We start from the raw sequence: 14,167 nt of genomic DNA, 5'->3' as shown, positions 1-14,167 counted from the left end.
GCCACATGTCTGCCCCAACCTACAAGTGACACATAGTTTTTCTTCTTCCTTAATGTCCATCTTCCATAAAATTTGTTTTTACTTCTTTGTTACTTTCCACCATTTTCTAGCTGTTTATGTATATGGGTTATACTTCTTCTATGAAGTCCCTGAAGAAAAGATCTCTATATAATTTGTATTCATATTCGTCACTGCCTAATATTTAACATATTATTAAGTTTTTATTGAGTAAGTAACTTTGATAAAATTAGAACTATAATAATGCAGTAACAATTTCTTGAAAAATAGGCAATGATTAAAAACAAATTTATAGATTTTCTGGAGCACAATGGAAACTGAGAAACCTCAAGGAAAATTGATTTTTTTTTTCAACTTTTGAGCTAGCTTTATAGTCACTGATCAGACATTAAATGGAATATCTGTTGTGGAAGGAAGAAAGACTCACAGGTGTGTAAAGGAGTGTCAAGCATATTCTGAGGGTATTGTCACAGTATTGTTTGTTGAATTTTTAGTAACATTGTACTATTATGTGGTTGTGTGATCTTACTCTGGGTTATAAAATGAGAGTATTTTAACTTTTTAAAGCACGTTCCATCAGACAAGAGAATTAGCATTTAATTTCTGCATTATTGTGTAACTGTAACAAAAAATACCACTAAGGAGGACTTAAAAAAAGGTATTAGTTTTTGTCATCTTGAACTCAACATAGGCCTCATTTCTTAAAATGCACTTAAATTATTATTTCATATAAACTTATATCAGGAAATAAAAAATATTTTGTATAGTTCAAAATGTTTCTGTTTTGTTACAGGCAACTGTTAAATCTAAGAAAGCTACAGATACCTATAAACTCTATGTGGAAAAATATGCATTAGGAAAAGCTGATTTTGAACAGAAAATGACAGAAACAGCTCAGGTTGGTATTTTTAAGGCTTTAAATCTAAAACAGGATATTTGTGTTTATTGTTTGTAAATTATAATAAATTACATTAGTGATAAAAATAATATAATTTTTCTGTCATAAAATTTTTTAGTATTAAAAAATGTTAAAATGCACAGTCTCAGTGTTTTAATAATGCTGTTTTAAAAATATACATCTTGTTTTGGAGATTGAAGACCAAGAATCAATAGTTATAATATCATAAGGGATTATTCAGATTGACTAGAATGTTTAAGGAGCATTGGAGAAAATGAGGACATTGGTAGATGATGAAGACAGTAATGATTATGTATGGGTTTTAAAATTGACTTATACTTAAGAAGAAAACTGGAAATGACTCAGTGCTGAGGATATAGTGGTTAACAAAACAGTCAAGAATCCCTGCTCTCATAGAACTTCCATTTTAGTAAGGGAAGACAGACAATCAGTTAAAAAACGTCTGTCTCGGGCTTCCCTGGTGGCGCAGTGGTTGAGAGTCAGCCTGTCAATGCAGGGGACACGGGTTCGTGTCCCGGTCCGGGAAGATCCCACATGCCGCGGAGCGGCTGGGCCCGTGAGCCATGGCCGCTGAGCCTGCGCGTCCGGAGCCTGTGCTCCGCAACGGGAGAGGCCACAACAGTGAGAGGCCCGCATACTGGAAAAAAAAAAAAAAGTCTGTCTCCTATAAGCTTGGGATAAATTATATTCAATTTGATGTTCTTAGAGCCTTAGTTAAAGGCCTAGATTTAAGATGGGTGCCTTTTATGAATTATACCCAAAACTTCTACCTTCACCTCTTGTCCTCTTTTCTTGTTTTGTTTTTCTCCTTAGCACCTGTCATCATCTGACACCATGCATTTAATTTACTGTGTCAGACAGGATAGGATGGTATGCTGCTGTGACAGAGAACCCCCAAAATCTCTGGCTTACAATAGCAAGTGTTTATTTTTTATCATGCTACTTGTTCCTCATGGCTTAGCTCTTCACTCTGGCCCTGAGGCTGGTGGAGGAACCTCTTCTTAGAACATTCTTAGTCATCATGTTTGAGGGGCTAGAAATATGGTGAGGCACACTGGCTCTTCTACCCATATATTTTGTTGTCTGTCTTCCCCCCACTAAAATATAAGTTCTGTAAGAGCAGGGATTGATTTGTTTACTGCTGTCTCCTCAGCACTTAAAACAGTTTTCAGCTCATGGTAGACACTCTGTAAGTGTGGAGAAGGACTTTATGAGTCTGACTTTTTGGATTCTAGGGAGTCTTCTTGCTTGGAGTGGTGAATGATTCACACCTCAGAAACAGACGGCTTGCATGCTTGTGTGCAGGCATAATGCATCCATCTCTACTTACCATGTTGTGGGCACTGTGCTAGACGCTGGGTGTATACAATATGTATGTAAATAAAACAAGTTCTCTCTGCTCTACATGGAGTATACAGTGTAGGGGAGGGAGACAGACATTAAATATATGCTTAAATATAAAGTTACAAATTACTATAAATGTTACAAAGGAAAAGAACAAGCTTCCATGGGGTAGAATAATGGGGTTGACCTAATTTGGATTAGGGAGTTAACGAAAGTCCATTTTGGAGAAGTAACATTTAAAACTGAGACTCGAAGCATCAGTAAGAGACTCATTCTAGGGCAGGAGTGTTCTAGGCATTGGAGACCATGGATGTGAAGACCCAGATGTGTAAAAGAGAGATCACATTCTAGAAAGTAAAAAATGCTTACTGAAACTGAGTAAGGAGAGATGGTGGTTAGAAATGAGGTTAAAGAGATAATCAAGGACCAGGCTTTAGTAAGGGTTTAGGTTTTCTTCCAAGAGCAGTTGGAATACATTGAAGAGCTGTATGCAGGGACGTGACATGATATGGTCTGCATTTTTAAAGCTAATTCTGACAGTTTCATGAAGAATGGATTATAGTGAGGCCAAAGGAGAATCAAGAGTCCAATTTGGGGCTTCCCTGGTGGCGCAGTGGTTGAGAGTCCGCCTGCCAATGCAGGGGACACGGGTTCGTGCCCCGGTCCGGGAAGATCCCACATGCCGTGGAGTGGCTGGGCCCGTGAGCCATGGCCGCTGAGCCTGCGCGTCCGGAGCCTGTGCTCCGCAACGGGAGAGGCCACAACAGTGAGAGGCCCAAGTACCACAAAAAAAAAAAAAAAAAAAAAAAAAATCCAATTTGGAAGGCAGTATCATAGTCCAGTGAGAAGGATGAGGGTCAGTGTGGTGGCCTTGTAGAAGGAGACAAGTGAATGCATTTGGAGATGGCAGGGGTAGGGTGAATGGGAGAATTCTAAAGGGATTCAAGATCTCTTCCAGGTTTTGGCTTGTAAGCCTGTGTGTATAGAGATGAATGGCAAAGGCTAGATGAAGAGCTGTTAGTTTGAGGGGTCGGAAGAGCATGAGATGCTCAGTTTGAACATGTTAATTTTGAGCTGTGTATACCTAAGTGGAGACATCAGATGGGCAGTTTTGGAGGCTGTAAGTAATCTTGCCTGGACATAATAGTCACATCCCTTATCCACAATTCTGAATTCCAAAAGCTTTGAAAACCAAAAATCTTTTTCCTGGAACTCATTTGGCAGCAAAACTTGAACCGATGTGAGGCTAATTTGTAGTCTCTTTATCCTACTTAGACTGAATATACATGTTTTCCTTTAGTGTTTGATAAACAGATGCCACTGCAGATTCTGTTGGTAGTAGTATGAGATATATGGTAACACCATGTTATCTTTATTTTTAAAAATCCAAAATATTTAAATTCCAAAACAGCTGGTCCCAAAGGTTTTGAATAAAGGATTGGGACTTTATAAAATAGGGGCTGGACAGTACACACAGCCATAATGACATCACCTTTGGATAGAGTGTGGGGAAATAATGGCCAAGCTCTGAGAGGTTCATCATTGTCAGTTTGGGAGAGGAAGAGATGCTGAAACCCAAGTAGGAGAAGCCAGAGAAGGAATAAAACTGGGAAATGTAATGTCATGGCAGCTCGGAAATGATAATGTTTCAAGAAGGGTTTAGTTGTGTTAAATGAGGCTCCATCTCTAGTGAGATAAAAAGTTTCAATTTCTATAGCAACTGAGGTCATTGTAGACTTCAGCAAGTTCTCTTTTATCTTTTAAATCATTAGGAACACTCATTTATAAGGCAGTTATTATTGATTTGTTAATTTCCTATCAAAATGATTAATTTCTGTCAGTGAAAATGTTTGCCTTTCAGTTATTTAATTTGAAAAAACAAATTAGAATTGGTAGAGTCAGTGTTTTTTTTTGTTTTTTTTTGTTTTTTTCTTTCTGTGGTACGCGGGCCTCTCACTGCTGTAGCCTCTCCCGTTGCGGCCATGGCTCATGGGCCCAGCCGCTCCGCGGCAAGTGGGATCTTCCCGGACCAGGGCACGAACCCATGTCCCCTGCATCGGCAGGTGGACTCTCAACCACTGCGCCACCAGGGAAGCCCAGAGTCAGTGTTTTTTGTTTGTACATATTACCTTATAAAGAATCTTCAGCACTCATCTTTCCCTCTCCTTATCTCTTTCTGCTTCCTCATTACATTTTTTCAAATTGCATTTTAACTGTTTATCTTGCCAGTTCCAAGATGGAAACATTAATTTGTTTGAGCAGATGTTTAACCATGGTGCTTTTAAAGTTGATGGTATACTGTGCTGATGAGTATGTGTGTTCTCTCTCGTGTTCCCTCTTTGTCTCTGTCTGTCACACACGCACAACTGTAGGACAGGTTAACTTTTGTTTCTTGATAGACAGTAGACTTTATTTTGGGTTATTTAGAAGGGAAAAGAATTCTTTTGCTTCTCTACTTTCCTTTTGTTCCAGGCCAAGCGGGTTGACTTAATCCTAGTGGGAAGGGTCCTGTCAATCTAGTGAGAATGAAATTTGGGTGGCAGGACATATATTTACCTGGGGTGAAAGAAGTTAGAATTTACTTGGAGTACTTGTGATGTAAGTTTTTGCATTTGAGTTGAGAATAAGCATGATTAAAATTGTGACTCTGTGCTTATGCTTTTCACCACTGTCGGTTAATGACACTTAAAAAACTTGAAACAGTAGGGAGATTTTGTTTACTTTGAACAGTTAGATGGCTAGTTCAAGGAAATTTGAGATTTGCTTGAGCAACACCCTCAGATTAAGGAGTTTTAGTATTAGAGTGCTTTTCTATATCTCTCCTGGCTGACAAAATTGTACTTTTTAAAAAATCTAATATAACAGTACATATGAACACAGTGGATTTGAAATTGCAAGGAGGAAGAACTCTGATTTGTTCAAGAAGATTTATTCATTTATATTCGAACACTTGATACTATATTCCCATGGCTGAATAACTCTGAACTTATTTCGTAGTCACTAATTTTGAGGATTTCTGATATTTAGCAGTCCTCCCACCAAAAATAAAGCACAGTTTCAAGATTGTAGCTGAATCATGCTTTTAGTTTCTGTTTGGCTTCATGCTTCAAGATATTTCTCAATTATTAGGGATCTGACTTATTCAATGTAGGTGTTTCAAAAGAGAATAAGAAGAAGGCGCAAGTTTCCTTGGAATTAGGGATCATCCGTTTGAAATTAGTGCCTGTTTGACCAAGCTTTCCTGGATTTGGGACTACCTGTCTATGAGAAAATATCTTGTTCATTAAATTGCAGAAATTTAAGCAGAGGGTGAATTCTTATAATATGAACGTAAAATAGGATCATGCTCCTCCTGAATGTTCCTCAGTTCTTAAGAGTAATTCAGGATCTTGCAGTATTGGTATTCTCATTGGACTTGGTCAAAATTAGTCAAGACAAGCACTCTATTTTAACTCATCATTCCTCATGAATAAAATGGATTTAAGTTTTTGGACTTTGTTGCATTACTGCCAAAACTAATTTCACCATAATTGATTTTTTTTTTAGAAGTTCAGACCCTTTACACAAATATAGACATGATTATTTGGCTTAGTGATTTCTGATCACGTAACTCAGTGCTGAAGAAAATTGGACATTAAATATGGGGTGAGGGAATTTAATTTGATAAACTAGGGAAAAATAGCAAACATTTAGGCCTGCTCCTTAGAACTGATGTAATTTGGCAAGAAAGTGGGTAATCAGGTTTGTGCACTGGAAATGACAAATGTATTTTTGTTTGAAAATGACTAGTTCAACATTTCCCAAATCCTGTTTTGAGGAATATTATTGTTCTGTGAGATATTAATAGATATTCAGAGAAGAAGAAAAAAGGGTTGTATGGTCAAAGAAATTTGGAACACACTGGGTTAAGCAGAGTGAAACAAGTTTTGTTACTTTAGTATTTCTCAGTTACTTCAGTTTTTAATACATTTATTGTGAAGCCAAGTCTAGCAGTGGTTTTCTTCCTGGGGAGTAAATATCAGAATAACCTGGGATTTTTTTTCCAAACAACATTCTTACCTCTTTCCAGCCCATTGCCTAAGTAGTCATGGAGGATCTATTTGTTTTATAGTTTGAAAACATTCTCCAGGTCATCTGAATCATCTCTACCTTCAGTAGAGAACTGCTGAGACAGAGTATACATACAGGCTTTCCCAGATTTCTTTGACCATAGACTGTCTCTTTTGGAGACTGTGTATTAACATTTCCAGAATGAGACCTTTTTGAAAGTCTATGGGCTAGATTGTAAAGTCTTAAGAAGTAAACTGTAGTTTTAGCTCTGCAAACTAATTGTTTTTCAGTTTTTGAAATACTTCTCCCTTGGTTTTTTGACACTATTCTCTTCAGTGTCTCCTTCTAATTTTCTGACCATGATTATAGATTTTAATTTGTGGTATCTTCTGATTCTGAAAAAGTCATATTTGCCTGAGAAATGATGTAACAAAAAGTTAACTTTTTTCGATGCTGTATTTTTCGATGCATTGTTAAATATTAATGATAACTTGACAAATTTGATTAGCTGTATTAAGATGACTTCTAAAAAGTGTTTTGATTTCAGAATATATCTGTGTGTGTGTAATTTTTTATATTCGCTACCCAGAAATTTCAAGATATTGAAGAAACTCATCTCATTCATATAAAAGAGATTATAGGATCCTTGTCAAATGCTATAAAGGAAATTCATTTACAAATAGGCCAGGTACGTTTTTACTTTTATTGAACTGATTTATGAGAATTTTATGTTCACTTCTGACTCTAAAAATCATAACTCATAACATGATACTGAATTATTTCAGGTAAAGAATATGTATTTACATGTATTAAATACAGAATAACCTGGATTTTACCATCCTATGAAGGATGATAATTTAAATTAATTATGGAGTTAAAATTCTGAAGTTAACAATTTTTGAATATTTCTTTATTACAAAGTTTTACTATTTTAAAATTTAGCATAGCAACTTCAATAAGTTATAGAGCTTGTGCTTAGAAAATTTCCAAAAATATAAAAGTGCCTTAATGATGACATTTGGGGTGCATTGAAATATAGTAGAGAAAGATGAATTCTGTTATTCTTGGTTACTAAAGTTCTAATACTATTTTCATTGCTGTGTAAGTTTTATTTATCGTAAGATTTATGTCCCTAAAACACTCAAAGATAGGAACAGGACACTGCCTTGACTTCTAAGGCTGTGAGACCATACGTTAAGGGTTCATGTAAAAAGTGGTTTGTATCCATAGATCTACTAACAGAGTTAGGTAACAGAGCATATTAGGCAAATGAAAGTTCTTAAACGCTCTGGGTCAAAATATATATATTTTGGTATAATGAATTTTAATTGTTTTGTGGAAGTTTTGTCTGAAATACAGTAAGAATATTTATGGAAAGTGAAAAAAATTTATCTTTATTTCATTTTAATAGGTCCATGAAGAATTTATGAATAACATGGCTAACACTACAGTTGAAAGCTTGATACAAAAATTTGCTGAGTCAAAAGGCACTGGGAAGGAAAGACCTGGTAAGATGACAAACTTTGCAAGGAAACATATTCACATTTCCCATCCAGTAACAAATGTGTTTGCCTTTAAATTCCAAAATTGCAAAATGGAGCTTGGGAGATACCTAAAAATCTGTGTGAAATCTCAGATATCATTTACTTTGTGTCTGATGGTATGTTAGGTTTTTGTTTTGACCTTCAGTAGTTAATAATTTAGTACTACTTAAAGTGGTTATCATACCTTTACTAAATTAATATATTACAGTTTATATTTTCAAAAGTAGAGTTAGCAACAGAAGCCCATTTTAATGAGACAAAGAGTGGGAGAGAATATTAAGCCCTCAGAGCATTGAGGCCAGTGGAGAACATTTCGTAAAATTTAATAACTTTTTTCTTTCCTCATTCACATTTATATTCAACAAATTTATTTATTGGGTGCTAATAGTATTCTGGGTACCATTTTAGACACTGGGGAATATACCAGTGAGCATAGGCATCCTGGTTCCTATTTTATGAACAAATGATTATGGGTTTCCTTAATCTTACTTTTAATAAGCATGTTATGTTATATCAAATATAATAAGCACCATTCTCTTCTCCTGCTCAGCATACTTACAGTCTTCTAGATTTGTTTTGTTTTGTTTTGTTTTATTTATTTTTGGCTGCACTGGGTCTTCATTGCTGCGCACAGGCTTTTCTCTAGTTGCGGCGAGTGAGGTCTACTCTTTGTGGTGCGCGGGCTTCTCACTGCGGTGGCTTCTCTTGTTGCTGAACATGGGCTCTAGGCGTGTGGGCTTCAGTAGTTGCAGCACGCGGGCTCAGTAGTTGCAACACGGGGGCCGTAGAGCATGCGGGCTTCAGTAGTTGCGGCACGTGGGCTCAGTAGTTGAGGCGCACAGGCTCTAGGGTGTGTAGGCTTCAGTAGTTGTGGTGCGCGGGCTCAGTAGTTGTGGCGCACAGGCTTAGTTACTCCACGGCATGTGGAATTTTCCCGGACCAGGGATCGAACCCAGGTCCTCTGTGTTGGCAGGCAGATTCTCAACCACTGTGCCACCAGGGAAGTCCCAAGTCTTCTAGATTTCTTGAATCTGTTGGTTACTCTACCATATTCTTGCAAGATACTTGTTTTCATTCCACAGGTAAAAATTATTCAGTCCAGTAAAGCAGTTAAAGTATAGTTTAGAATTCAGAAAAATGAATATGTGATTTGTAAGGAAGTCTGGGAGCCATTTTTCTTCAGTGCAGTTCACAGCTAAGGCTTAAAACCTAAATCATCTTCACTTCCTTTTTTGCACGTTTCGTTAAGTTTCAAATTGTATTGATTCAATTCCATTAGTATTTTTCCCTTCAGACCTTCCTTCTTACCTACCTCATTGAATACAGCAGCAGGTTTCTAAATACTGGCACAGTAGAGATTTCTCGAGTCTGTTTTACATGTTGTAACACATTAATGGTTTGGGTATATAATTATGAACTCATAATGGCATTACTCATAAATCTTTGACTTTTCATTATAGACAGAATGAAATTTAGATTCTGGACTTAGATTCAAAGCTTTTTGGGATCTGCCCTTGCCCAATCTTTTTTTTTTTTTTTTAATAGATTTATTTATTTATTTATTTATGGCTGCGTTGGGTCTTCATTGCTGCATGCAGGCTTTCTCTAGTTGTGGCGAGCGGGGGCTACTCCTGGTTGCGGTGCGTGGGCTTCTCATTGCAGTGGCTTCTCTTGTTGCAGAGCACGGGCTCTAGGCGCGCGTGCTTTAGTTGCTGTGGCTCAAAGGCTCTAGAGCGCAGCCTTAGTAGTTGTGGCGCACGGGCTTAGTTGCTCCGCGGCATGTGGGATCTTCCTGGACCAGGTCTCAAACCTATGTCTCCTGCATTGGCAGGCGGATTTTTAACCACTGCACCAACAGGGAAGCCCCTGCCCTTGTCCAGTCTTTAGTCTTACTTTCCATTTTTCTTTTCTGGCACCCTCCATTGCAGCCAACCTGAATTGCTTGCTGTTTCCTATCCATACCCCGCTTTTGCCCTTGGTACCTTAGTTGCCCTTATGTCTGCTCTAGAAAATGCTATATCCCACTCATTGTTCAAATGAATAAATTCTTAAAAAGCCAGGTCATGTGTTACTTCCACCATCAAACAGAGAACTTTGTACCTTTTTTTGGCATTGTTGTTGTCTACCTTAAATTTTAGTAATTGTGCTTTTATGAAGAAAAGTTCTGTTTTTGATTCATCTGTTTATCTTTATTATGTGTAAACAGTACATTTTTGTTGAATGAATGAACAGATGGGCATATATGGTAAGGTTAGCATGTTAAAGAGGTTGGAATGGATGGATTTGCTATTAGATAAGTCTTGGTGAAAGAATAGTAAGTAATTATTAAATTTAGTGAATACTTACTTTGTGCCATGTACTATGTCAACTGCTTTGCAGGCAAACTTTGATCTTCAGGAACTCTTTGAAGTAGGTACTGTTATTCCCATTTTACAGATGATGGAAATATTGAGAGGTTAAATTACTTGCCAAAGCTAAGTACATGCCAGAATACTGGGATTAAATTTCAGGATCCTTGACCTCAAGGCCCATGCTTTGGAGAAATTAGAATAGAACTACCTAAATTTACATATGTAGGAGAATGAGGATGCTGAGATACATAACTACAAAATAGTGTGAAACCCTAAAATTCATTGTAAAGATTAAATTGTAAGTGAAAACCAGTTAAGAGAGGTAAAAACAATCGAAGAATTTTTATATAGAGCATTTAGAAGTATTGATAGAATAAAAGCAAATGTGTATTGGCTGGTTAAAAATGCCTTAGACAGAACTGAATAAGGTTGATAGATTGTATCATTATCAGTATCCTGTTTGACATTGTATTGTAGTTTTGCAAAATGTTATCATTGCAGGAAACTGGGCAAAGTATACAAGGAATCTTGCTGTATTTCTTTTCTTTTTTCTGTTTTTAGAACTGTACCGTGAATCTACAATTATCTCAAGAAAAAGTTCAGTTACTTTCTTATCTGTGGTGTAGCACACTACTTAGCCCTGTGGTTTGTGGTCTATTCTTTACTACCAGTGAGACCTATAAGCCTCAGTACCCTCATCTATAAAGTGAGGATAATAATAGTACCTACCTCATGGGGTGGTTGTGAGGTTTTTATTGAGTACTTAATAAATGGTATTTTCTAAAAATTAATACATACCTGATTAATAGTTAGCTACTCTTGGTTATTGTTTATAAATTTAAATTTAATGGCCTTAAGATATATGGCATGTAGAAAATTTCTGTAACTAAATGGTAAGAGGGAAGTGAAGATTGTGGTGACATGGGCTTTCCTAGAATTACTGAACCCAGAATTAGGTGACTGTTTCAGGCTGACTGTTGACATTGTGTATATGTCAGGCTGACTGTTGACATTGTGTATATGTGACTGATTTTCAAAATAAGTGATCCTAGAACTAATTTAAGGGGAAAAAAGGGAGTGGTGTGGGTGTGGAATGGAAAGAATAAGTATTACTTCTCCAGTTGACTTGTGGTGAAGAGTTACAGCTCTTTCGTACATATTTGTTCTATTTATGTCACTAGAGGGGAGTCCATTACAGTGATGGAAATTTTGTGTTTCTCAGAAAAATAACATGTGATTGTGGATTTTGTTTTGTAAGAAGTATTCTAACCTTGAGTTGTATATACTGTTTTACTGTTAACATTTTTTTCTCCTGTTTTGTAAGGGCTCCCTCTGGTGGATAAGTTCCTCTGTAAACTGGTTTTAGGCCTACGGGATACACATTTTAAAAAGAAAACAAGAGGCCCAGTTCTTTAAAAACTTTGTATAACTGAAAGTTAACCTATTTCTCTTGCACTGAAAAATTTCTTTAGTCAGTTATCTGTTGAGATATATAACCTCTAACTTTATGTCTTCAGTTCTCCTATGTAAATCAAACACTTTGAGAGCATTAAATTTTTTTCCTATTCATTGAGACTATTTTATACTAATTATATGTAGTGTCATTTTTGTCATTACTTTTTTTTTATTGAGATATAAGTGACGTATAACATTGTATTAACTTTAAGGTATGCAACATAATGACTTGATATATGTGTGTAATGCAAAATGATTACCAAAGTAAGTTTAGTTAACATCTATTCCCACACATAGTTAAAAACTTTTTTTTCTTGTGATAAGAACTTTTAAGGACTACAGTTGGCCCTGTCTGTCCGAGGATTCCACATCCACGGATATGGAGGGCTGACTGCATTATGCCATGTAAGGGACTTGAGCATCTTCGAAACTTAGTATCTGCAGGGATCCTAGAACCAATTGCCTTTGGATACTGAGGGATGACTGTACTCTTTTAGCGGCTTTCAAATACATAATATAGTATTGTTAACTAAAGTCACCATGCTGTGCATTACATCTGCAGGACTTACTTTGTCTTATAACTGAAGTGTTTATGTTTTGACCACCTTTACCCGTTTTGCCTAGTGGGGGACACCCCCCATCTGTACTCTGTATCTATAAGTCCAGGGTTTTTTTAGATTCCACATGTAAGTGAGATCATACAATATTTGTCTTTCTCTGACTTATTTCACTTAGCATAATGCCCTCAAGGTCCATCTGTGCTGTCACAAACGGCAGGATTTCCTTCCTTTTTATGGCTGAATATTTTGTTTGTATGTGTGTGTGTATATATACACACACACATATATATATGTATATATAGACACACACCATATTTTCTTTATCCATTCATCTGTCAGTAGACAGGTTGTTTCCATGCCTTTGCTATTATAAATAATGCCACACTGAACATGGTAGTGCATATTTTTTTGAGACGGTGATTTTTCTTCAGATAAATATGCAGAAGTGGAATTGCTAGATCATATGGTAGTTCTATTTTTAATTTTTTGAGGAACCTCCAGACTGTTTTTGTCGTTACTTTTTCAGTGTTGTAGTGCCTTGCCTTCTGGAATTTGAGTCACTTTAAGTGTATGCTTTGAGTATATCAAAGCACCTGTGGTCTGAAACAGTCATGAATAAACAGGTGTTTTCTAATTTTGAATGTCTTGTTATGTTCTAACGACATTATCCTAGTATTTCTACCCATTGTCATATGTTTTAGTTGTAAAAGGAGATTAAAATCCATATTTTTGAAATTTCCTGTTTTACAGTCATTCCGCTAATTTCACTGTATACTTTTCATAAAAGTTAAGCAAGTTTCCATTTATAAGAAACAAGGATAGATAACTTAAAAAGTTGGTAGGCCATTGTCTAATATGTTTAAATAAAATATTTTTTTGCAGAGTTTATTTATATTTTCATTATATGATAATATAAGTTTATAGCTTCCATTTGAGGACTTCCAGGGACTATAATGTGTTTAAAGATACAAAAAAAAAAGCCCCAGAAAGGTAGACATAAAATATTGAAACAGCCAGCCACAAAGAGAAAGGGAAAAATGAGATTCTTGTGGTCAGACTGGCTAAATGTGAAATTAATTTATTAGTTTAGATATTTGGAATATTCTAGCTTCTACATTAGGCATATTATTTTAAAGTATGGGGGTGGTGGTGGCAGTGGGATGAATTGGGAGATTGGGGTTGGCATATATACACTAATATGTATAAAATAGATAACCAATAACCTGCTGTATAAAAAAAATAAAATTCAAAAAAAGTGAAAAGAGATTAGATCAGTGGTTACCAGTGTCAGGGGGGCAGGGGGTGTGGGGCTGGGGAACTGAATGAAGGTGGTCAAAAGGTACGAACTTTCAGTTATAAGATAAATAAGTCTTGGGGATGTAATGCACAAGATGATGACTCTGGCTAACACTGCAGCACGGTGTATCTGTAAGTTGCTAAGGGAGTAATCCCTAAAAGGTCTCACCACAAGGGAAACAATTGGGGGGATTAACTGTATGAGGAGATGAATATTAACTAAATTTATTGTGGCAGTCATTTCACAGTATACGTATGTCAGGTCATTATGTGGTATGACAGACTTATACAGAGCTGTATGTCAATTACATCTCAATAAAAATGGGAAATAAAAAAGAATAAAGTATAGGGTACAAGTATATAGATTAAAAAAAAAAAACAAAAAAAAACTAGTGATCATCTTTCCAGACCCCTCAAGGATTAAGAGTAATGCCAAACCTATAAATGGAACCTCCTTCCACTCCCTCCATGAAAATTTTTTTTTAATTCAGAGAAGTAGAAACCGTTTCGTAGAAAGCAAAATTAAAAATAGCCAAGAAGATCAAAGACCCACAAACCACACCAGATATTTTGTGATTACTTGGTTTTTCTATTTGATAGCAAGTGGGGATGACTAGAGAAAGAGAAAAG

General features: G+C 36.3%; 1 protein-coding gene across 1 annotated transcript in view; it reads left to right on the top strand.

The window, feature by feature from the left end:
- The window catches only part of FCHO2 (FCH and mu domain containing endocytic adaptor 2), a 116,347-nt gene that overhangs the window by 39,280 nt on the left and 62,900 nt on the right, over nt 1-14,167 (top strand). Inside the window, 3 exon segments of the mRNA XM_082837231.1 lie at nt 812-916; nt 6,921-7,019; nt 7,743-7,839. Coding sequence (XP_082693357.1) covers nt 812-916; nt 6,921-7,019; nt 7,743-7,839 — 301 coding nt within the window.

This window comes from Leucopleurus acutus, assembly GCF_964270905.1.
Source record: "Leucopleurus acutus genome assembly, chromosome: 3".
In the NCBI taxonomy this organism is placed as follows: Eukaryota; Metazoa; Chordata; class Mammalia; order Artiodactyla; family Delphinidae; genus Leucopleurus; species Leucopleurus acutus.
Note: the sequence above shows the minus strand (reverse complement) of the source record. Positions and strands in the feature narration are given on the sequence as shown.